Source organism: Ursus maritimus, unplaced genomic scaffold (assembly GCF_017311325.1).
Source record: "Ursus maritimus isolate PB19 unplaced genomic scaffold, ASM1731132v1 scaffold_3, whole genome shotgun sequence".
Lineage (NCBI taxonomy): Eukaryota > Metazoa > Chordata > Mammalia > Carnivora > Ursidae > Ursus > Ursus maritimus.
Genome location: NW_024425563.1, coordinates 20,271,075 through 20,294,469, shown reverse-complemented (window position 1 = coordinate 20,294,469; position 23,395 = coordinate 20,271,075). Strand labels below are relative to the sequence as shown.

The following is a 23,395-nucleotide window of genomic DNA, read 5'->3' as shown; positions in this document are numbered from 1 at the left end:
ACCTCTGTGATGCGGGGGTTGGTGCACCTGCTGTTGGCGCCCGACAGCTCCAGCCACGGGCTCTCGTGCACGGGGCAGTGCTGCCGCAGGGTACACTGGCCCTGGCTCTGGCACCAGCCGCACTGGAAGTCCGGGTCCGCCTTCAGGCACAGCCCGCAGCTCTCCCGCATGGCTCCGCACTTATAGAGGTGAACTGCGGGCGAAGAGTGAGAGGTACTTCAGGGTGAGAGGGGGAGCAGGAGGGGATGGGATAGTGGACAGGAGTGCAGTCCCGGCCTTGGAGGAGGAGCCAGGGGCAGTCTTGTTCCTTTAGCCATTGTGACACAGAGAAGACCAGAAGAGAACTTCGGGGCCGGGCTGTGAAGCTGGACCGGGAAGTGGGGCTCCCTCCAGAATCAGCAGGGCTCTCTCGGCCCGTCCTGCGGTCCTGCTCACTCGGCCCCTCCCAGAGCCACTGCCCACGCTGGGCGCACACCTGGGAGGGCTCGGAGCCGTGGAGAGGCGAGGAGGGCAGGCTCAGAGCCAGAGGGAGGGATGGAGTCACAGGTGCCCCCAAATGTAGAGCCGCCCTTTCCCTCTGGCCTGCCTCCCCGCCAGGGCCTGCCTTCCTCACCTTTGTTCTGCGCTGGGTTGTCGATGTTGAAGTGCCCGTTCCACACGACCGTCAGCTCCACCGGCAGGTTGTTGATCTCCATCCCCTCATAGGAATACTGCAGCCGGGTCGGGGGTAGGAACGACACAAGCTGGGTCACACAGATTTCTAAGGAGAGCCGGCTCTTCAGCCTGGGGCCCTCAGGGGTGCTCAGAGCTAAGGACCTGCCATAACTGTACGTGAGTCGAGCGCATGTGTGGGTGTTCACCTCGGGAGGTGTTGTTCAGGGAACGGGGTGGGGGCAGGGGGCACGATCCAAAGGCAGGGGAGGGGCGAGGCCTGGATGGGACACCCGTTTGGAACATGGATTCTCTGAGCAGATGAGAGCGAGCTACTCGTCCCCCTTCCGCAGATGCTGGCTCCCACCAGCTGGGCTTTCCCAGTGTCCTCCCTCACGGTCCAGGGGAACCCCGCCATTAGGCCCCCACCAGGCCCTCGATTCAATTTGGGAACTTTAATTTCTAGGACAAATTCAGAGGAGGTGGGTGCTTTATCAAAGACCCGGAGAGGGCTGATCAATTCCCAGGCTGGGGTCGTGGGTGCAGGCACTAGAAATGAAGGGCCTGCCCTCTTCAGGGGCTGAGCTGATGGACCGGAGGAGAGAGGAGAGCGGGGTGGGGCTTGCAGGTGAGGTGGGAAATCCCGTGGACACCCTAGGCACCAAACCTGGGAATCTGGGTCAAGACTCCAAAGGCATTCGCTGGCTCAAAGAAGCCAGGCCCCAGCTCTGTGGCTGCCCATGGGGAAGCTGTCTCTAGGCCTGCATGGGGTCCGCGCTGGGTCCTGCTTCCCTGCCCTGCTCTCCTGGGGGGGGGGGGGGGGGAGGTTCCAGCCCCCCAACCCCCATAGCTGCCTTCTGATAGCAGACACTTCTCAATCTCCAGAGAAGGGGGTAGGTGGCAGGACTCTGAGCCCGCCCAGGGCAGCATTTCCAGTCCGTACCTGGTGATTTTCTCATTATTCCACCAGATTCTTCCCTCCACAGGGGGTGGATGGAAGAATGGGAACGAGACAGGTTTTCTGTAAAGGAGGGGCTGAGGGCTGGCAATTTGCTAGAGGGGTTCAGTCCAGGAGACCTGGTTTGAAGTGGTGTTTGCAGAGCCAAAGGCTCTTTTAACTTAGTTGAACTTTGGAAGGGCCGGGGTGTGGGGGTGTGACCGCCTCAGAGCTGGCTAGCTGCTCGCGCCTCACTGTGGGGAGGGCAGCAACAGAACTCGGGAATGCACAACCTGGGGAGGGTCTCCAAGCCTGTCACGGTGTCTCTCCCCCCGGAGCCTATTCATAGAGATTTCTAGAGGGGATGTTTGTAATCCCAATCTGGGAAATTGCCCTAAATCCTGCGCTAAGCACGTGCTCCAATGTGAACATGCCATGACGCAGTCCTCACGCACATCACCATGATGGCATCCAGCCTTCCTCAGGCTCTACCCCAGCACTCCCCAGTTTTTCACTAGCTCCCTGGACACACGTGCCTGGCCAGGGACCCCCGTTCAGGGTTCTCCCTACAGTGATGGTGGTTTGCACTGAACCATCCACCCTCTCATGGAATCTCCCTTGTGACCCATGACACCTGGGCCAGCGCCAAGGTCTGGGCTCAAGCCATAGAATAAAGCAAAGCTCCCAGCCCTGCAGAAACAACAGTGGGGACTTTGATGATCGCTTCACTCAGCGGGTGACTCATAAACCTTTTGCCATGGAGTGCAGTAATCAACGCCCCAGAGATTTTGTCCTTTGCTTCTAGGTCAGACTAGGTCGCTCTAAGGCTTCCTTCGCTTTTTCACAAAACCTCTCCCTCTCTAGACTGGGGGTTCTCAGGGTGGTCTGTGGGCCCCATTCATCAGAATCATTTAGGGGGCCTACATGCAGATCCCAGGGCCTCCCCCCAGACCTGCTGGGCTGGAAGATGGGGATGCATTTCAAACAACTCTAGTGACTCTGGTGTTGCACGGAGTTAGAGAATCCCCACCCCCTGAAGACAGGTGGGCAGGAGGGGGGTGCAGGAGCAAGAGATGGGTGGGGCAGATGAGTTCGGGAAGGGGAGAGGGAGGGAACACTTTTCCAGATCTCCCTTCCATCCCCTCCTCTAGCCAAGCTCCACTTCCTTTCCTTCCCATCTCCCTTCCCGTCTCCCTCTTCCAAGTCCTCAGTGTAGGAAAGGTGCTAAGGGCTGGCTTCAGGTTGTTCTGGCCTCTACTTCTAGAAGGGATGCTGGTGTGGGGTGGGGGTGGGGGCTGCTAAGTCAGAACCCAAGCCTGGCTCCTGCTTCTCAGGCCAGGGTCTGGTCAGGATTCAACGTGGAAGCAGGGGGTGGTGACCAGGGTCCCATCAGCCAAAGATCAATAGAACCTCCAGGGCTCTCTCGGGAAGGCCCTGAAGCCCCCCAGAGAGCAAGGCAAGAAATTCTGCATATGTGTGCATGCGTGTGTCCATGTACACAAACGAGTTCACACGTAGCTGGCCTGAGAGGAGCTCAGAGCACCAGTCTGTATGGTCTGTGTCTTCATATGTGTGTGCACACACATTCACACATGCACTGTGCAAAGGGGTTCTGCAGGGCCCACCTGTGTGCATGTGAGCCAAGGACGTGAGTCTCGGTTTCCCCATTTGTCAGGCGGGGATTACAAACAGCGCATACCCAACAGGACGCTTCGGAGGGTGAGAGATAACCATCGTGGCTCTGAGCACAGCGCCTGTCGCCTAGAATGAGCACTCAAACACGACTGCGTGTTTTATGTCTATGTGTATACATTTGGGGTTGCTGTCCAAAAATATGTTTGTGTTTCCTGTGTTTATGTTTATGCGAAGTCATAATAGCAGACATTTATCGAGTGTTTACGCACCAGACACTTGGTACATATGGAGACGTGTGCATATGAGAAGGCTTATGTGTTCTGGAGTGCATGTGTGTGTTTATATGCATTCACTTTTCGAGGAAAATTGAAAATAAAAGATGTCAAGGATCAGAAAATGTCGGGCATTGCTGTATCTTTTTATCGCCCATTCCGGGGATCTTGACTATGAAATATTATAGAAGTCATTAACCCTGGGTGCTCCCCACCACCCCCTCCGCCTCTAGGGAGGTCACTCTCATTCCTGCAGGCTCTCTCCCCATGACCTGCGTTCCGCAGGGGGAGGGGGCCTACAGCTGGGAGCCTGGACCACTGGCCCCCACCCCCTCTGTTGCACTTAGCATTTATATAGCTCTCTGTAATCAGTGGGCAGTTAATCTGCACAAAATCCAGAGCTGAGGGGAGAGTGTTGCAGGCTCTCAGGGGCCAGGAGGTTAAGTGTCTCAATCAAGGTCTGGCACACCACAGCCCAGCTCGGGGATGACGTCGCTCATTACCTTGGGAAAGTGCGAACCTCTACCTTGGAAATCAAAGACAAGATCTATATAATTTGGGTGTTCTTTCTTCAAACCATTCCCTGTTCTGAGCTCCGAGATATTGTGCTGAAAAATGCTACCATTCGGGTGAACAGATCTGAACAACATAAGAAACCAGTGTATGCTCCGTGTCTATCTCCAGGATCCCAGAGGGCTCAGCAGACCCATGCCCAGCCGGGTTCCAGGAAGGCAGGGAGGGGCCCAAGTTACCTCCCCACCGGTCTCTCCATCCTTATTTTGCACGTGGTAAACTGGGACTCCAGGAGAAGATGGGCGGCTACTGTGGGTCGGTGTGAGCCGGGCCTGGAGCTGGCTGCCCCCTGCGGCCCACTCGCTCGCCTGATTGCCAGTGACTTGGGGGGGGGGGCAGCTCCTGGGCTCTATTATTAGCATCACTTGTCATTTGCCTGGAGCTTTGGTCTAAAGGAGGCCAAGAATCCCCACAGTTTCTCCTCCCTCCAACTGCTGCCTGTGAGCTGCCCCGTTTTCCTCCCACAGCTCCCCCAGGGCTCCGGCAATGGCTGGGGCCTGTCCCCAAAATGTGGGCTGGAGGTGACCTGCCTGCCCACCCAGCCTGGCGTCACACCCACGAGGAGTTTTCCTGGGTCTCTTTTCCTTCTCTGCTCTCCTCTGAGACCTCTTTGTCACCCACTTTCCACTGTCATCACAAACCCAGGGTTTCTGTTGGATTTCCCCACCACACCGCCCAATTCCAGAAAGCTCAGGGATGGAGGAAGTGAAACAACATGACTCCTCCCATCCAAGGTACATCAGCCCTTGTTCCCAGGGATTGCACTCAGGGTGGGTATAACGTGCTCAGGTGCTATTTTTTGCCCAACCTTTGATGGGGGTGTGTGTTATGAAGCTGGATTCAAGTTCTGAATTGGCTACTTACTTGCTGTGTGACCTGGGGCTGGTCATATGCCCTCTCTGGGCTTCAGAGATCCCCTCTGTCACAGGATCAAGACCCTCTCTCAGTGTCTATTCCTGCCCTGAAACTATGTTGGCCTCTGTAACTGTGGTATTGTAACTATGTAAAGGAGGCTTGCCCTGGATTATGACCCTGAAATTGTTTAAGGAAGTCACCGATGGCAAGAGGCATCCTGGCCCAGACCAGCATTTCAGCTGGGATCCCTGCAAAGAGAGGCTCCTGGGAAAAGTCAGAGCCGAGCCCCCTCTGGACTGCATGATTCCAGTGGGTCCTGGTAGATAGAGGGGACTTTTCCTGGAATTGACCCTTCGTGGGGTACACCTCCTGTCACTTCCGTTTCTAAGATCTTAAAGTGGTACAGAAAAAACTTCCCCATCAGCTTCCTCACGAGGGTATTGAAATAAAAAAAAGGCTGAGCTGCTTTGGAAGCAACGACCTCAGGTCCTGCAAACTGGCCCCTGGTGAGGGGGGGGGGCTCAGATAATGGCACAGGTACCCCATGAAGTACCCCGGATGAGGGGACCCATCCACCTGTCAGGGCTCAGTTTTGTGCCTTTGTCCCCAGGAGGCTCTGACTTTGTCCCCACAGTCAGGACAATTTGACCCCTCGTGGGCTCATTCATGGAGTCGGCCTCGCTTAGGAGTGCTGAGGACGGTGGGTCCCAAGGCACTGAGTTCTGACCAGGGAGTTTATAGAATGAACTAAGGCTGCTATATGGAGTGCCCTGGTCTATTTAACTGAGCCAGATGAAGCCCAGGGTGGGGCCCGTGAGGTCCCATCTTGTAGTGTCTAGGGAAACAAGGCCTCAATCATCAGAGGCCACAGACTCTGTCCTCCCTCCGGACACCTCTGGGACCAGGTTCCCTGGTGCAGCGTCTATGGCGAAACAGACTTTTCTCTGGGGCCCACACCCCTATCTGCCCTCCACTGACTTAATGTGGGGCTCAGGCTTTTTCTTCCCACAGGAACTCACTTATCTGGGGGAGAAGCACTTGAGCCAAACCCTTGGGGCTGGTCTGGTTGGCCTCAGGATTTACGAGGAAACAGGAGGTGTTTAATATCCCCTTCGCTCATAGGTTTAATCTGGAACACTGCAGAAATCTGCCAAACGGCCTGGTCGCCAGGACAGGGGGGAGCTGTGGGGACACGCCTGGGGTTGGGCCATCAATTGTCAGTTTGGTTCCTGCAATGCTGAGTGACCTTGGGCAAGCATGTGGGCCTCTCTGAGCTCCATTTACCCCTAGAACTTTTCCTGCAGGGAGAGTGAGGTATGCCCAGGCACCGCTCTGTCCAGGACTCTCCTTGTCCTATATCACATCTCCAAATACAGTCACCATATATGAGTACCCAGAAGCAACGGGAAGGATGAACGGGAGGCAGGGAGGCACAGGAGGGGACCCCGAATCTAGATCCAGCCCTGCCCCGTCACCCCCTCCTAGATGGGTGACCTTGGACATGTTGTTTGTTCTGGGCAGGGGCGAGTCACCCTGAGGCGCACGGAGCTTCAGCCCCTTTCCAGGCCTGCCCATGTATTTACCTTTGTCTTTACTACATTTTACTCTTAAAAGAAGGTCCCCCGAATCATATAGGTCTCAGCCCCACAACCTAGACCTGCCCCTGCTTCTGGGTGTCCAGTTTCTCATTTGTACAGTGAGGAAGCATATTACGGTTTCCTACAGCTTGAAAATGGTATGAGTTTAAAAGCCTAGTTAATGTTTGTCTTTGAGCATCTGGGTGCTGAGAAGTAGCCCAGAAAGAGAATGAGAGAGAGCAGAGCAGCGGGCAGGGAAGGCCACAAGGTCAGGAGAGCAGCAGCCGGACGGGAAAGGTGATGGATAGTGGGGGCACGTGGCATGGTGCCTAGGAATCAGGCAATAGCCATTGGGACCCGGGGGCTGCTGGCCCGTTGTTGGTCGGGCATGAACCTAATGTGGATTTTCTAAACATTGGGTAGGTTTGTGCTGATCTGAGCAGCACCCTCTGGCTAGCTCTGTCTGGTTCCCCTGCTCCCTTGCAGGTGTCTGATCTGTCTCAGAAGCCTTCTGTGCTGGGAGGCGGCCTCTGTGCAGGCATAAAGGCGACAGCGGGCCTTTAGGGCCTCAAATGAGGCACTCAGGTCTGCCCTGGTGGGAGGGCAGGGCCCAGGGACTCCAGAGCTTATCTCAGGAGGATGGACACAGATGTTCCCGGAGCCTAATAGGCCCTGAAAATACCTCTGCCCATAAACAGTGCTCGGTAGCCCCATGGCCAGTCCCCAAGCCCCTGCGGGTGCAGCCCCTGCCTTGGGCAGACACTTGGTGGCCTCGGAGCCCTGCACTGTGCTGGGGCGAGCGTCTGAGGCCGTGCTGGGCAAGCAGGGCTGGAAGGAGCAGCTTGGCAGGGAGCTGGACTGTTTGGTGGGTGTTTGAGGAAATCCTGCAGAGCTGGGCTGACTTGGCTCTGGAGAACAAGGATGGGGTGGAGGACGGGGGCTCAGGTAGCCCGGGGATGGCGGGGCCGGGGGCACTCACAGAGGTGTTCTGGCACTGCACGCTGGAGCTGTTGAAGCGCAGGGCGGGCACCCTCTGCTCGGTGCCCTGGATGTTGAGAATGCATTCGTACCCGCGCTGCCCGGACTGCGGCTGCGGGAGGTTTTTGGCCTTCAGAGTGATGGGCTTGATCACCTCCACGGGCACCAGGATCTTGTCCACTCGCAGCAGCTGCGGGCAGTCCTGGAAGAGACAGCACAGCTCGGGCTGGGGAGCAGGAATCTGAAGACGGTGCAGGAGCTTCTCCAGACACAGCCCAGATATTTGCCCTGCTCTTCCTTCCCTCGGACACACACGCAGAGGGCTCTAGGCACTGCTGCCCATCCCAGCTGAGCCAGATGGCTTCTGGGCAGGCTGGCCATCGGAAGCATGGTACTCACATCCTTCTAAGGCTGCTGCTTTTGGCAGAGGCTTCTGGCCTGTAACCCCAGCCCTCCTCCCCAGCAGAGCAAGGCAGAAAGGAGCTGCGGGGCAACGGCAGACTGGAGGGGTCTCAGGCAATTAGACAGCTGACCCTCCTGGGTCTGAAGGCAAACACGAGCCCCTTCTGTTGTTGAAAGTTGGGAGGGTGAAGACCTGCATTCTAGTGTCTGCTGAGCTTCTGACACACTATGGAGCCTGGGGCGCATCACACCCCTACTTGGAGACTCAACTTCCTTATCGGTCAAGCAGATGCAATCCAAGGACCCATCCAGCTCTTCCCAGTCCTGGTTCCGTGAGTTGGGGTGGTCTCACGTCTGTCCTTCCTGATTACCCTGGAGCCTTACTACGGGGGAGCAAGCGCCCCAGGTCCATTAAATGAACCCCCTCTCCTTCAGGCTGCCCGTACCTTTACTCTGCAAAGCAGCTAGCAGAGGACTGGTAGAGCCAGCGGTCTCCCTTCTGGGTATATACCCAAAAGAATCGAAAGCAGAGACTAGAACAGAGACTTGTTCACTCCTGTTCATAGCAACCTTATTCACCACAACCAAGGGGTACGAGCCACCCAAGCGACCATCGGTGGACGAATGAATAAACAACGTGATATAAACTGACAACAGAATAGGATTCCCTCTTAAAAGGAAGGAAACCTTACAGCGTGTGTGAATCATGAAAACATCATACCAAGTGAAATAAGCGAGTCATAGGCCAACGATCATATCGTCCCACTTGTGCAAAGCACAAAGAATATCACAAAGAATAATTCGATTTATAGAGACAGAACGGTGGTTTCTGGAGGGCGGAATGGGGAGTTAGTGCTTAACGGGGACAGGGTTTTGGTTGGGGAAGACGACAGAGTTCTGGAGACAGATGGTGTGGATGGTTGCACGACAGTGAACGTACTTCATGCCACCGAACTGCACTTAAAACTGGTGAAGATGATGAGTTTTCTGTGCGTATTTCTCCACAATCAAAAACAAGTGAAAACACAGAGGAGCTGCAGGAGGGGAGATGGAGCAGAGTGCTGAACTGGGCACATGGTCTGAGACGCTAAAGCGCACGGGTCTCCGGGGCCTCGGGGTCCCACAGGGAGAGAGTCTTAGCAGCTCCGTCCTGTGCCCCCGCCTCGGCGGCCACCTCAGCCCCCCACCCCTGGCCCCAGCAAGATGAGAATGCAGGACACAGAGAAGACAAGGATGATTTAGTGAACAGGATGACGCTCAGGACTGGAGCGGGAGGCGTGTGATGTTGGAGAATCAGGAGAGAAGACCTATGAAAAGCAGGGACTTTCGAGCCAGAGGGTCCTGACTGCACTCTTCCCTTTTCCTGAGGCCCTGGGCAGCTCTCCTCTCCCTAAAGCATGCACCAGCCTGCCCTCCCCTCCTGCTCCATCCACACTGGCATCATCGGGGAGCCGGGTCTGTGGGTGCATTTGGAGTAAGAGAAGTCCGGCATCTCCGGCTCCCATCTCCGATAGCAAAATGTTCCTGCCCACGATCAATGCTCAGGAGGTGTCTGGAATCTGGGCATGCTCTAGACCAAACTAACAGATCCCTTCTACTTTGCAAAGGAGAAATTGAGGCATGGAGTGGAAACATCATGGCTCAGTATCATCAGGTGTGCTGGCAGCTGAAGAAGCTGACTGCCAACCCACCCTCTTCACTCCCCTTAATGAAAGAGGCAAGTTCCTACGGGGGGGCCAGGACCACCACAGGAGTGGGTGGTGGGTCTGGAAGGATCTCCCCATGCCCAGCGGGGACTGTGGAGCTGCTACACCCTCCCGTGAGGGCTGGGACCTTGCCTGGGGCTGGGCTGCTTCTAGTTCAGGATGTGGGCAGATGCGAAAGCCTCTCTTCCCTGTAAGATTCTCACCGAGGCTTGGCACGTGTTCTTGCGTTCTTTAAGGAGTCCTGATTGTCAGTGGCCCCATAAAGACCTAGTTTGCATATAAAAAGGTTGGCAGGTCTGAGAGTAAGCTCATTAATAATAATTGGAGAGGCCCAGCGCTGGGCCGGGCCCATTTTCCTCTGGTGGCACTGATGATTGACCCCAGTGTCCCTCCTAATTGAAACGTAAAATGGCAATTTTTCCCTAGGCAGCAAGGCATGAAGGGACCATTGCCACCACACTGCCCCCTCCTCTCACCCTGGCTCCTCGGATCCCGACCTGCCTCACACTGAGATTCCAGGTGTAAAACCACCCCTACGTCTGACGCGCGAGGGAAGTTCCCGAGAAACCTCCCTGTTTCTCTCTGGCTTGTGTCCGAAGACCTCACTTCAAGCACATCCACCATGACCTGGGGCTCAGTCACCTCTGAGAGCCCTTCGCTAAGCTGGCTGGGGAGTCACTAAACTCTGAACGCAAGCCTATCTTCCTCCTGCTCCCTTGAAACGGCCCTCATCATTGCTTGGCTTAATTCCAAGTGGGGATTAAAAACTCCTCCAAAGGGCTTTGGGGGCGAGGGTATCCCACGAACTGCCACATATAAAGCGTCTGACACGGAGGGAACAAGCATCCAGCAAATGTTTGTCTTTTCCTCCTCTCCCGCCGCCTAGTTCAGGCCGCACCTTGTCTCTCATCTCCTCCCTTTTCCTCCGTCTCTCCTGCTCCCGCCTCTGTGCGCTTTTCCACAAACACCCCGCCAGCTCCCACTGTCAGCTTTCCCACCCCTTCTAGGCTGAACCTGACGATTTCAACAGCTCCAAGTGCCCCAAGCACAGGGGGACAGGGACAGAGGCCCTGAGCCTGTCCACTGCTCTTCTAACAGCAGCCCCCTCTTCTGGAAGGTGACATCCTACAGCAGCACGCTCTCTGTGCTCTGAGACGGGACCTCTGCCAGCCAACCACGTGGCTTTGGGCAAGTCCCCCAAACTGTCTGGGTCTCCTCGGCCACGGAATGAAGAGGCTGGCTTGGATCCAATGAATTTTATGGTCCTAGTTCTATTGTTAACCCAATAGATGACTTGGGACACAACATTATATAGCCTTTCTAAAGCTCAGTTTTCCTGTCTCTAGAATGGGATAACAGTGCCTGCTCAACGAGCTCTCGATGTGGTATTCAAACGTTGCTCAGCTGCACGAACACTGGAGGGGGCTGGTTGGTGGAGGGACCTTCTGGAAGGGGCCATTTATCTCCCAGTAGGGAAGTATTTTTATATTTTAATAACTGGCACATTGCAACCTGGTAATCTTACAGGCTGTACGGCTCTGGTAGGCAGTGAATGATGCTGTCACGATTCTAGTTAACACAGCACAAGGGGTTCAAGGATTCCATCCAGTGTGGTTTCCACCACCTCCATTGCCTTCCACGTGCTTTCCCATTTGCTATCTTGTTTCACGGCCCAATACCTATAACTGCCCCCACGTTCATGATAAAGGAACTAAGGACACCGGTTCCCTCATTCAGTTCCCACAATGATGAACAAAATACTTTCACCTGATCGTCTTCCTGACCTTTGTCCCCAGATGATGATCCAGCCCCCATACAGAATTCCTCAAAAACGTAACACTCTTCTCTTTTCCAAGGAAGAGATTTCTCTGAGCTATCATTTGAGAGGGCCAGCTCTTGGAGGTGGAAAGCACCTGCATTTAACAAGACTATGTGGAGACAAACGCATACATTCAGAACCAGAGTCCCTTGGAGGCTGCTTTGCCCGCGGCTACACTCCGCAGTTGTAAGAACTGCAGGCTGAGAGTGGCAGTGGTTTGAGGTGCAAGGAAATCTTGAACATCTTGGCTTTCAGGCGGTGGCTCCAGTGGGCTCCAGGTCAACTGTCCAGCCCCACACATGTTTTTGGTTTTCACTGAAACGCACACAGAAGTAGAGATAGCATTGCTAATTGCAGGGGGCAGGGACATCAAGCCAAAGTGTGGAAGCAAAAAGAGGCCTTTCCATCCTCCCTGTCCAGCATGTCAGTGGCTGCTTTACACAGAGGTGTCATTGCATATTTAAATAATTGAACAAGGACATAAAGCATGCTGCTGAGCGGAGAGAGAAAACACTACCCTTAGGGCTGGTGCTGCCTGGGGAAGGGGGTGGTAGGCTTGTGGATTTACAGCCCCCAGTGTGTGTTCAAGATGAGGGCTCTAATTCTCCTGTTTAGTAAAGCACGAATGGGGAACTGTGAAGCTCTGGGGGAGTGCGGGGCAGGGGCGGCACCTAGGGGCAGCTAAGGAATAAGTGATTTGCGGGGCACGGCTCACCACTAACATCACCTCGGCCCCCATCAATTCCAAAGAAGCCAGCCCTAGCCCTATCCAGCCCCCCCAAATTTACACTCACCTTCTCAGACCCATGGTGCCCAATACAAAAATGTAACGCGCCATATATTTTCTTGCTGTTCCCCAAGTTTATAATGCCATTAGTGTGATCTACGATGGGCTGGTTTATGGAGAGAACAAAGTAATAATACAGAAAGGAAATACCCATAACCTCAAGGGGGGGCGGTGGGGCAGACGAGATTGATGGAAAGTGCAATTGTCTGGAGACAGGGCAGCCCATGGAGTGGGGGTGGCGCGTGGGTTGGAAGCAAGTTCTTTAGCTGGGGTTGGCTTTGTTTTCTCAAACGAGGGTGAAGGGCATGGTGACAGTGGTTTTTTTCCTTGGGTCGGGCCCCAGGAAGGGCTCTTCTTGCCAGAATCACTGACAAGGTAGCTGACCTGATTTCTCTCCAGAGTCCAGTGGGGGTAAATGCCCTTGGCCTGCCCTGTCTCAGGCATGGGGCTTACTTAAGTCCAGGGGCTAGGACCCCGCCTACCCTCCCCACTCTTTGTTCTTGGAGAGGACTGACAATGGGGGCTGGCAGGTGTTATGATACGCATCCTGTCTACAGATGCATGTCCGGGGTGTGGGGGTGGTAGGGAATGTGAGAAGACGCTTTCTAGCACTGCTTTGGAAATCAGGTAGAATTCATTTTGCCTCTTCTGATCTTATACCTGCTCTCTGAAAGTAAACGCTGTTTGAAATTCCAGAAGAGAAGGCCTGCAGGAGATTTCTCTCTGAGCCTGTGCACCGTGGGCCTTCCAGCAAAGTCCATCTGGTCTGACGCCCAGGGAACAGCTTCAGCAGCTGACTTTGCTTTTCAGTTTAGATGAGAAATAACAGTAAAATTGTCTATGGAGGATAAATTCTTATCAATGGATTTGCTTTTCCAGGGAAGTTCACCTTTGTTCCCTATGGATTACCGTTATTATGCGTGCGGGCCTGATGGGGGCTCAGGTCATCCTGCGGTGGAGCAGGGGACTCCGAAGCCATTCAGGGACTGGAGGCCCTTCCCGCCTGGTAGAGGTGGGGACATGGCCCTGTTAACAGCTGCCCCCAGGAAAGGCTGTTCCATTGGGAAGCAGGAGTCTCTCCTGACTCTGGGAGAACAGGGTCAAGTGCAGGAAGACTCACCCCACATCGGTCTTCCTTGCCTTCGTCTCTCTTTTCTTTTTGGTACCCAGGATCTGGCAGCCGATCTAAAGACCCAGCCTTGTGATCGCAATGCCATCATTAGTGGAAACAAAATCATTCCTTGTAACTGGAATACAGTGACTATAAACAACATATGTTTATTGGGCATTCTATTTATAAGATGTGTAATTATGCTAGAATACCTGCCACTAATATAATAACAACAATGATCGACCAGTTCTCTGTTCCAGACCAATAACTTCACCTGAATGCACTCTTTGTTCAGGGGGGAAAAAGAGGTAATTCAACATTCCTGGTGATAGTCAACAAAGCCAGTGTTGAAACGGGAAGACGCAGGGATGAAAGCCTTCCTGGGGATACAAGATGGTGCTGGGGCGATGAAGAGCCACCTGGCAGTCTCCCTCTTGACTGAGAAAAGGACACTCTCTGCATCCCCACACTCAGATGTTGAAAGGAAATGAAAGCCAAGGGACTTGCAGAAGACTCTCTGGGCCTGGCTCCCCCTTTCATCCTATGGGGATGGGTCTGGGTCTGGACGTCCAGGGGATCTGCAGGCCCTGAGGCCGAGTGGCAGTCACCCTGGTAGGTGGGACGGGGAGACCACAGCCTGGACTTGAGCACTCACCCTCTGAGACCACTTCTTGGGCATGGTCTGCTCCTTGGTACTTTCCAGCTTCTTTCCACTTACAATTGAAGAACCTTAGAGATCGTGTAGACCAATGGTCCTGTTTTACCCATCTCTAAATGCAGACTACAGACGACTCATGCACCTTGAAACCTCTTGCAATGCCCTGCGCATGGGAAATGCTCAGGAACTAGGTACTATAGGAAGAAAGGTGACCTGTAGGGGAAGCTTTGAGTAACATGCTATGAATAAGCCCTTCCCCTGGCAGGGGGAGGGAACCCTTGTGTCCAGGGGCTTCTACAAAATCATCTTTCAAATGTTTAATTTTGTTTATGCCTTATTCCTGCTACTCTCTCTTCCCAGAAACAAAAATAACAAACAATGACATAAAAAAAAAAAAAGTCATCTTATTTCCATTACCAGCCAGGGGATTTCTTTTAAAGCTCTGAGCACAATGACCTCCTTCCATGACCCCAAATGGCTGGATCAGTCAAGAGTCCACAAATATTTATTACTTCTTTTCCCTTCGGTACACTCCCCAGGAAGATGCCACTACAATGACCATCAGGAAGTGGTCAACTCTGGGTTCTCTGGATTCTCCTCTGTACTATACTCAAAATGACCCCGGTACTGAGCTGGGCAGAAGGCAGCCTCCAAACTAGGACCAGAAACACAGCCCCAGAGCTTCCTTTTCTTAGAATAAGTAAACATCCAGGAAAAAGAGGAGCAAAAGTGACTTCCATTCAGTGATGCAATGAGGGAGGCATGCTTATTCCAAATTCCCCGGGAGCCTCTCGTGGTAATGGCCTACCAGGCTCACCATAACGCAGCTCGGGTGAAATGCAAAGTGTCTGAGTATGGCCGTGGTAGGTTAGTTCATCACCACCTTCCACTGGCCACGTTCCTCCAGGCCTCTTCCTTTCTTGGGAGCCCGGGCATCAGAGCCTCCGAGGTGCTGCGCCTTGCCAGCAGCCTTGGGAGGTGGGGCATTGGGCCTGGCTGGCAACCGGGGCACTCGAAGACATCGTCCTTCTACAGGGATCCCTGAACTGCCCTGGGAAACAGGGCGGGCTCTTGTTTTATTCTCTCCTAGTTCTTTTCCCCTCCTTCTGAGGGGCAGGTGCAAGCTTCTTTTATGTATTTAAAAGAAAGAAACTTGGGACAAGAGGAGCAAACAAGAAAGAAAAAGCAGAAATTTGAAAACCTCCTTCAAGGTAATTAAATGATTAGGGGCCTTTGAAATCCACCAGATAGCTCAATTGTTTCTGCTTTCATCTGTTTTATCCTTGGGCCTCTCCACACATGACGCCTGCGCCAGATACACCAGTCTGGAAAGCTGGAGAGAGGCTGAAAACCTCTTTGTTTCTGCTCCCATCAAATCACTTGCAGGTTCCCGAATGAAGTAAGAGGTTTGTTCCTGGGCCCTCAGCCCCTGGGCTTGGGGGCGGGGGGGTGAAGCAGACCTTCCTCTCCCGACCACATGCCCCAAGATAAAGGCTCAGGGTTGAGGAGACTGGACAGCCTTTTATCAGGGTGTCCATGCCAGTGGTGTGCCCTTTGCTGTCAAACCCACGTCCGTCCTACTAGCTTCAGATCCATTTTGTCTTAAAGAGGGACATGATCGACACCTACACGTTCGCTTCACGTCCCTTTTTAAAGCCAACATGTACTCTCTTTCCTCCTTTTCCCCATAAAGTGACCACCTAGTCTGGGTCTCTTTTCTCGATTATGACCCAGAGCAGCCATTTCTAGCCATAGACAGAGCTCGCCGTAGAGGGAGAGGGCTTTACGTCTGAAGACTTCCACAGACTCTTCTTCCTTCTCTTTGTTTCTCTTTTGTCTGCCCCTCGTGTGCTGCACTCAGTAGGTCATCGTCTCCCCGTGACTATCTCACCAGGCCTTGCCTCTACCTCGAAAATCAATTGCTCTGTCCACCCTCTACCTGCAGAACTCCTGCTCGGCCATCAGAGCCCGGGGAAATGGGATTCGGAGCTCGGGCTTTCTCATCGCCAGGCGGAGCCCAGTCACTGTCCCCATGGGCTGGCAGAGCCCCACGCAGCAGGTGCTGGTAATGGGAGTACATCACCGATCCCCTTCAGCCTCAGAGACAAGACAGCTCCCCTCCTGCCATTAAAGGTTTGGCCAAAGCTAGGGTTCCCACAGGGGTAGAAGTTTGGGAGAAGGGGACAAGGGTACTGTGATGGGCCTCTCTGTTCTCACCATTCCCTTCCTGTCCCCCAAACATCTTTTATGCTTCCTGCACCGGCTCTCATTGTTCTGGGGTTTGCCACGTGGTCATGGTACCCTGTGGGTATGGGAAGGGGCTGGAAGGTACACCCAAGGCTGGGGAAGGGGGTGAAGATGTTGGAAACTGTCTGAGTCCATTGTTGACGGAGAGAGCGTGGGCCAGCCTGGCAGCTCTGTCGCCGCATTCAGTGGGGTCTAACCAACACACAAAGATATATATAAATATCTTTCTATTCTAAGTAACCACATTCTAAAGCAACCACTCTGTTCTGTCCTACTGGCCTGGTGGAGGGAGTCACACAAGCACCATAATGGCTGAACAACAACAGACTTTTCCAAAGTATTTTTATACCCGTTATCTTTGAGGTCCTTGCCCACAAACTTACATCCCAAGAAAGGCAGCAACATAGGTATAGATTATTTCTATTATGATGATGAAAATGTTCAATGATAAGAATAGGGTTACCTGGGTGGCTCAGTTCATTAAATGTCCGACTCTTGGTTTTGGCTCAGGTCATGATCTCAGGGTCCTGAGATGGAGCCCCTTGTTGGGCTCTGCACTTAGTGGGGAATCTGCTTGAGATTCTCTCTCTCCCTTCCCCTCTGCCCCTCCCCCATGCACATACTCCCCCGCCAAGAAGCAAAAACCAAACGAAACAACAACAACAAAGGATAAGAATAAAGATTAGGAGAGAATCAAAACACAGCTTCTTAAGCATGAAGCCAACTCTAGTGATCCCCACATGGTACCATGCTATAGAACCACCAAGCACCAAGCCCACCCCCAGAGTTTCTCATCCAGTTGGACTGGGGTGGGGTGGTAAACTTTGAGTTTCCAACAAGTTCACAGGTGATGCTGATGCCACTGATCTGGGAACCACACTTGGAGAGCCACCACTCTGGTTGGTAAGTTGACTATTCTTTCTTTCTTTCTTATTTCTCTTTCCNACTCAACTTGTCCAATTTGATCTCAGATATGCTCTGGGGACAATGGTCTGAGGGACAGCCAAGGAGTCTGTACACAGTCTTGCGGTGTACTTACAATTATTTCTATCACACACACACACACACACACACACACACACACACACACCCATCTCTCTGGGATTGTTCTAGAACTCATCTGACACGTGGAGGGTCTTCATGGCTCGAGTGACCTGGAGTGTACCTTTGCATGTACCTGACCCTTCAGGACTGACCCAGAGCCCACTGGCTCCAGCACAGAGCTTTGTGTGTTTACTGCTTTCATGAAGTGGTCCCTTAAGAGTCAGGGTTGGGGCGGAAGCAGGTCCTGTGGAATTTGCCTGTTTTCTCTTCTTAAGGGCAGGCTTGCCTTGTGTGGCCCGTACTCACGGCAAGTAGCACTCACCGCTCGAGGTGCCCAGACCTACCTCGGGCAGCTTCACTCGGCCTTCCTGGAAGGAGCAAGTCTTGGGGTCATGAGTGCAGACGTGCCGGTATTTGCACCAGTGGCATCGGTATGGGCTCTCAACGCAGGACAGGCACCTGCACACAGAGGAGGAAGAGGCACAAATCGCAGAGCCCCAGTGAACCCAAAGCAGAGGGCCTAAGACTCCTGGGTCTCGCAAAATGTTTTTTAATAGTAAGAGAAACCACCTTCCAACACTCAGGAAGAGCAGATCCAATACAAATCTGTCCCTTTCTGCTCCAAGTTCTTAGGGTGCCCAGAATCTGTGGCCTCCTCCCCCTCACTCAGGTAGGTGAAAACCTTGGTCCCCAAGGGCCTAATCCACCACCCTCCATCCCACAGGATAGTGCCCTCTTTTGTTGAACTGGGGGACAATGAAGTCTGGAATAGAGGGGTTCATCTGGAGAGCCCATACATTTAGTGCCAAGAAAGAAATCGAGTTTGAATTCCAATTGACTGCAGGATCTCACTGTTGAGGACCCACACGGACCCACCGTGGCAGAGGAAGATTCTAGGCTGCTCTCCCAGTGCAGTGGGTTCCCGCACAGTTAGCAATCCTGTTTCTACACTCTACCCCCAAGAAACAAAGGCAATGTTATCAGAGCTTCTTCCTGCTTAAAGCCCAGTATGGTTCCTGTCTTCCAGAGCGTAAAACCCAAACGCCTTGCCCTGTGGGCTGAGCCCTTTACAAGGTCCAGGCCCACTGTCTCCACGTGTGTTTGCTATTTCAGTCGTGAACAGGCTGTGCTCTCCCCACGCTGTCCTTCGCCCTGGGTACCACTTCCCCTTCCTTCACCTGCCCATCTCTTCTTCCTTCTTTGACCAACGGAGAGTTGGTCACACTGGGCCCTTATCCTATTAAGCACTTTGTTTATGTCTCTGGGACCGTCCTGGCCTTGTGCTATCATATTTTACTTATTCACTGTCCAGTTCATCCACTAGGCCATAGGCCATGACTTCTAGAAGCAGAGCTTGAGTCTTTGAGTCTTATTCATTGTTGGCCCTTCTTGTCTAATGGCACTCCTTGTATCTAGTGGATGCTTAAAATTATTTTGTGGCCTGCATGCAAGATTTTATCTGTCTGCTCTGCTTTCCTAAAGGGGCAAAGGGGAGCAAGGGAAGAGGTCACCAAGTGGTAAAGCCACGGGCAGCTCTGTGACAAGAAGCAGGAAGAGAATGTTGGCATCGAAGCAACTTGTTTTTGGCTGGGAGGCCTGATGGCCTCTTACTTAGGGCCTCACAGAGAGCCAGGCTCTGGACTCACAACTACCATAACCAGATAGGCAGACTATCATTCCACCAGCCTAGAGCCCAGAAGTGTCTTTGGTTATGAGAACTAGCTTGTTCTATAGGGAGAAGAAAACAGAAAAGCATTTTAAAACAAGCAGGGCTTTATGAAATCAGGTCCTATGGTTTTCAAACTATGCTCTCTGGATCATTGGGGGTTCCATGGAGCTTTGTTGGAGACAAGGAGATAGATGCGTGGGGCTCCAAGACAGAGGAGTCCCAGGCCCTCCCAACCCTCGAATAGAGTAGCTCCTACTTCCGTCTGTTTTGTATATTGGGCTTCCACACCTCATTTTGGTTGGAGAAAGGTTTCTATGGCTTGTACCTTCTCATTCTGGTCCAGGTCCATCATTTCAGAGAGGAGATAATCACATAATAACATAATAATAGCAAACACATGAGCAGTGCCTGGACAGTGGCTCTAAATGCTACGCCTGTAACAGCTCTTCCAGTCCTCACAGTGTCTTGTGGACCAGGCAGGGCTGATGCGTGGGGCAGCGACCAGGGGGGTCCCAGGCAACTGCGACTCTGCCCCGAAGGGCCCTGGCCATGTCAGCGGTGAAATATTTGGGTGACATTCCTGGAAGGAGGACTACAGTTTCCCCACAGACAGGGGACACTGGGACACAGAATGGTAAATTTTCCAGCTGGTCTGACTCCAGAGCCCGAGACTTGCCCTCCATGCCTTCCCCTGGGAAGTGGACGCCTCAAACAGGCCAGGGTTAGAGCTGGCGCCTGCCAGCATCTGCCCCACTTAGACCCTCCGTAGCCTGAGTTCTGCCGCAGCCCGCCGGGGACTGGAGAGAGCTGAGCATTCAGGGCTTGGCCTGGACACAGAATGGGGGCTCCTCTCCCTCCTCAGACCCCTCTTCTCACCCAGGGTACTGGCTGCTCTGTTCTTCAGGTGGGGGCACCCTCCTCCTTAACAGATGGTGGGAACCAAATCGGGTTAGACAGGTGGATGTCGGCGAAGATGTACGGGCTAGGGATTTGGAGACCCCACCCCACAGGGGTGCTCATTCCTGCCTCCTCCCGTTAACCCAGTGGGTACCAGAGGAGGGGCCCGTCTCATCCCTCTTCTCCCTACAGGGCCTCTAGGTGGCAACTCCTTGCCAACAGTGCTGGCACCTTTGATCTCTGGATGAACCTTGAGTTCAGGAACAGGCAGCTGAGTGAGGCTGGGGGCCACTTACGAATTGTGGACGCTGCAGTTGTAAAAGACAAAGCTGGTGCTGGCAAAGGTCACGCCCGTCTCCTTCGACTTGAGCTGCAGCTGGACGACATGGTGGTCCCCTGTGGGGTAGAGCCAACCACAAGTTCGGGGGAGGCCAAGACCCCATGGGAAGGTCCCACTGAGAGTGATGCAGGCTGGGAAAGGGGAGCCCGCTCCCCCACGGGTGCTCTCAGCTCTGACAGGACCCTGATTCAGCAGCGTGCAGTCCCAGGACAGCCCTGAGAGCATCTGCAGAGGGCGCTTCTGGTCTATCCCTCGGTCCCCGCTGTGTTCCCGGCACCCGCCCCTCATATGCTCACCAGCTTCTCTCCTGTCTGCACACTCTGACAGGCTTGCGTGCGTGGTGTCCACGCCAGACTCACAGAATCACACACACACACATTGATAAGCTACCAGGACAAATGTGTAGACCCTTTGTAACTGTGCCACAGGCCACGCGAGAGGTTTGGCACGGATGTGCGTGTGTGCGCACACATGAGTTCATTCCCCAGCTCCGTAAGGAGACACCCTGGGCTGACATCCCCTCCTCTGGTGGGCTCAAGGCTCCATTCGGGCGGGTGTCCCTGGAATCTTCAGCTGGCGCCAGGGAGGAGCTGGAGCCCATGTTTAATTCACAGCCCTGACCCCCGGCTCCCACTTCCAGCCTTGCTCTATGCCTTCCCCAAGAGTCTCATTAATCAATCAGCTCGGAACAAATGTGACAAGCCCAAATGGGAGCGCCAACATGGAATCAATCTGCCCAGGCTGGGCCTGTCCCTCACCAGTGTTGAGCCTCTGTCCACCCCTGTTCCTCCCAGTGCAGCTGGCCATGAACGTGCAGCTCTGGGAAGGCATGGCAGTGTGGGGGTGGCAGGCAGTGGCCCGAGATCAGAGACCAGATGAGCCCTGGCACCCCCACCCCTGCTTCTGATCAGCTTCCCCTCCCCCACTGCCCCTCCATGCCCGCCGTCTCATGCTCCAGAACCATCTCTGAACTCAGCCGGCACATTCGGATGCTGTCCTGGCCTTGCCCTCCCTCCACTCCCTTTGCAGCTGCTCCTCACCGAGGATGATCCCGCCTCCAGGATGCTCACCTGGTTTCAACCGTCATTTCTAAGAGCAGTGAAAAGACACTTCAGCCTCCTCTTCTGTATCATACCCACCAATGCACCCCCCGCATTGACTCTCCCACGCCTGTGGGCTCCCTCAATGCCCCCACGCCGGTCCCGAGTTCTCATCAGGGCAGGAGGAAGGACATGCCACCCAGCTTTGCCTCCAGGGACCACTCACCGTTCTCGGTGATTATCCGGGGCACCTCCTTGGCTGCTGGGGAGTAGCACTGGATCTGATTGCCTACCACCAGCCCATCCATCTCTGACAGGTCCTCAAAGGTGCAGTTGACGCCAGCTGACAGCTCCGGGACATTGTATGTCTCCAGGACCAGCTGCGAACAGCCGGACAACGGGAGAGAGAGGAAGAGAGGGAAGTGGGGAATGGGAGGGTATGTAGTAAAGGAAGAAAGAGGGAGAGCAAGAGAGATCAGAGAGAAAGAGGAGAGGGAAAACAGGAGGCGATATTAACATAGAGAAGAAGAGAGCCAGTTGGTCAATCACAGGACATAGAGACAAGGTGGTGGGGTGTAAAGAGACAGACACAGAGGATCCTTCATTACATACGAATGGATTCGGCCCCAGGGAAGGGATGCTTAGGGGGATTTCTGTAGAAAGAAAGGCTGGCAGGACTGAGGTATTGCTGGCCAAACTTCTCTTCCGTTGTCCCCAATTTTGGAAAAATGGCAAACCAGCCACCAAGTGCCCAGTGCATGGATATGGGAGCCATCCTGCCCCTTTCTCCCTCTGCGCATACATCCTCCCCATCTTACAGACAAAGATGGAGTTCTCCACACCCTCCCTTTCTTGGTCACCCTTTCTATCATTTTTGTATCACACTTTTCCCTGTCCTTCTACCCATTAAGCAGAAAGCCCCCGCCCCCATTTTCCTGTGCATGTTCCCCTCTTCCATCTCCAGGGACTCTCGAGCAGCTAGGCTGGTTGGGCGTGACCAAGCTCTCCTGCGGGGCCTTGGTGGGCTTCGGTGGGGAGAGGGTTCTGCCACGTCCCTGGACCCAGATCCCCCTGGCCTTACCAGGACATTGTACTGGGAAACAGAGATGTTGCTGGGATGGACGGTCAGCCGGACACACTGCTTCATCTCAGATGCAAACCTGCGGGGCTCTCGGGATCGCTCACAGCGCTCCTTTCGGGTGCACCTGGGAGGGACAGAGCGATGCGTGACTCAGAAGACCACTTGCTCCAGCAAGGGGCCAACGTGGAGGTCAGGCCCTGCCAGCAGCTCCCAGGACGTGTCCAAACTCAGTGCGTCCAGGACTGACCTTTCTGCCTCCTGCCTCTAGCCTGGTCCTCCCCCACCATGCTCGAAGTTGAAAAAGGTGGCGATTCGAATCACTTGTTGCCAAATGCAGAAACTTGAGGGTCATCCTAAAGACCCCTCACATCCTCCTCAGTCACACAAAGAGCTGTGGGGTCCTGCTCTTCTATCTCCCCACTCGCCTCAGCCCTGTCTCTCTCCTCCCCTCTTAGGCAGACCGAGACTGTTCTCACTGTATATACAATATGCTCTTTCAGATTTCCTCTCCTTGAGCCGCCCAGTTCTGCTCTCTGGACCACCCTCTTTCCACATTTGCTCTGTGCATCTTCTTCCTACGCTTCTAGACATGGTTCACTCCTACGCATCCGCAGTCTCTCCCCACCACCAGCCTGGGCAAAGTTAAGAGCATTTGGGGGTTTCTTATAGTCTAGAACTTCTTTGATTCTATGATAATTACCAGCACCCCTCTCCTACCAGGTGTGAGCTCAAAAGAAGAGACTCTGCCTGACTTCTTTTGGGATCCCCTGTATAGCTCATGTCCAGGAGACAGAAGACAAATGTAGGTGGGCGGGAAGGAGGGAAGGAAGGATCAGAGGAGCAGAGTGTAGCACTTCAAAGCATGTTCTGGAGCCAGACTGCCTTGGATCCAAACCCCAGTTCGCTGGCACGGGGTAACTGCTAGAGAAGGTTTCTATTACTGCTTAGCATCTGGTGTCCTTCAAAGTATCCCTTGTCACAGGTGGACCACATCCAGGGTGACCTGGGATCTCCCAGGCCTAACTCATGGGGCTTGTGAAACACGCACGTAAGAATCATTCACCCAGATGTGCACATCACACACGGGGGAAGGTGCTTAAGCTCTCCGCGGGGGCC

At 53.8% G+C, this 23,395-nt stretch overlaps 1 protein-coding gene across 4 annotated transcripts in view; it reads right to left on the bottom strand.

Moving 5' to 3' along the window:
• The window catches only part of PLXNA4 (plexin A4), a 354,685-nt gene that overhangs the window by 68,457 nt on the left and 262,833 nt on the right, over nucleotides 1–23,395 (bottom strand). For 3 of the 4 annotated variants that reach the window (XM_008712055.2, XM_008712054.2, XM_008712052.2), the window contains 7 exons: nucleotides 22,280–22,403; nucleotides 21,425–21,578; nucleotides 20,115–20,214; nucleotides 17,597–17,711; nucleotides 7,480–7,680; nucleotides 614–710; nucleotides 3–193 (listed from right to left, as the gene is read on the bottom strand). In XM_008712055.2, the coding sequence (XP_008710277.1) occupies nucleotides 3–193; nucleotides 614–710; nucleotides 7,480–7,680; nucleotides 17,597–17,711; nucleotides 20,115–20,214; nucleotides 21,425–21,578; nucleotides 22,280–22,403 (982 nt within the window). Of the gene's footprint in view, nucleotides 1–2; nucleotides 194–613; nucleotides 711–7,479; nucleotides 7,681–17,596; nucleotides 17,712–20,114; nucleotides 20,215–21,407; nucleotides 21,579–22,279; nucleotides 22,404–23,395 lie in introns of all 4 variants that reach the window. The other variant, XM_008712053.2, reaches the window with a different exon arrangement.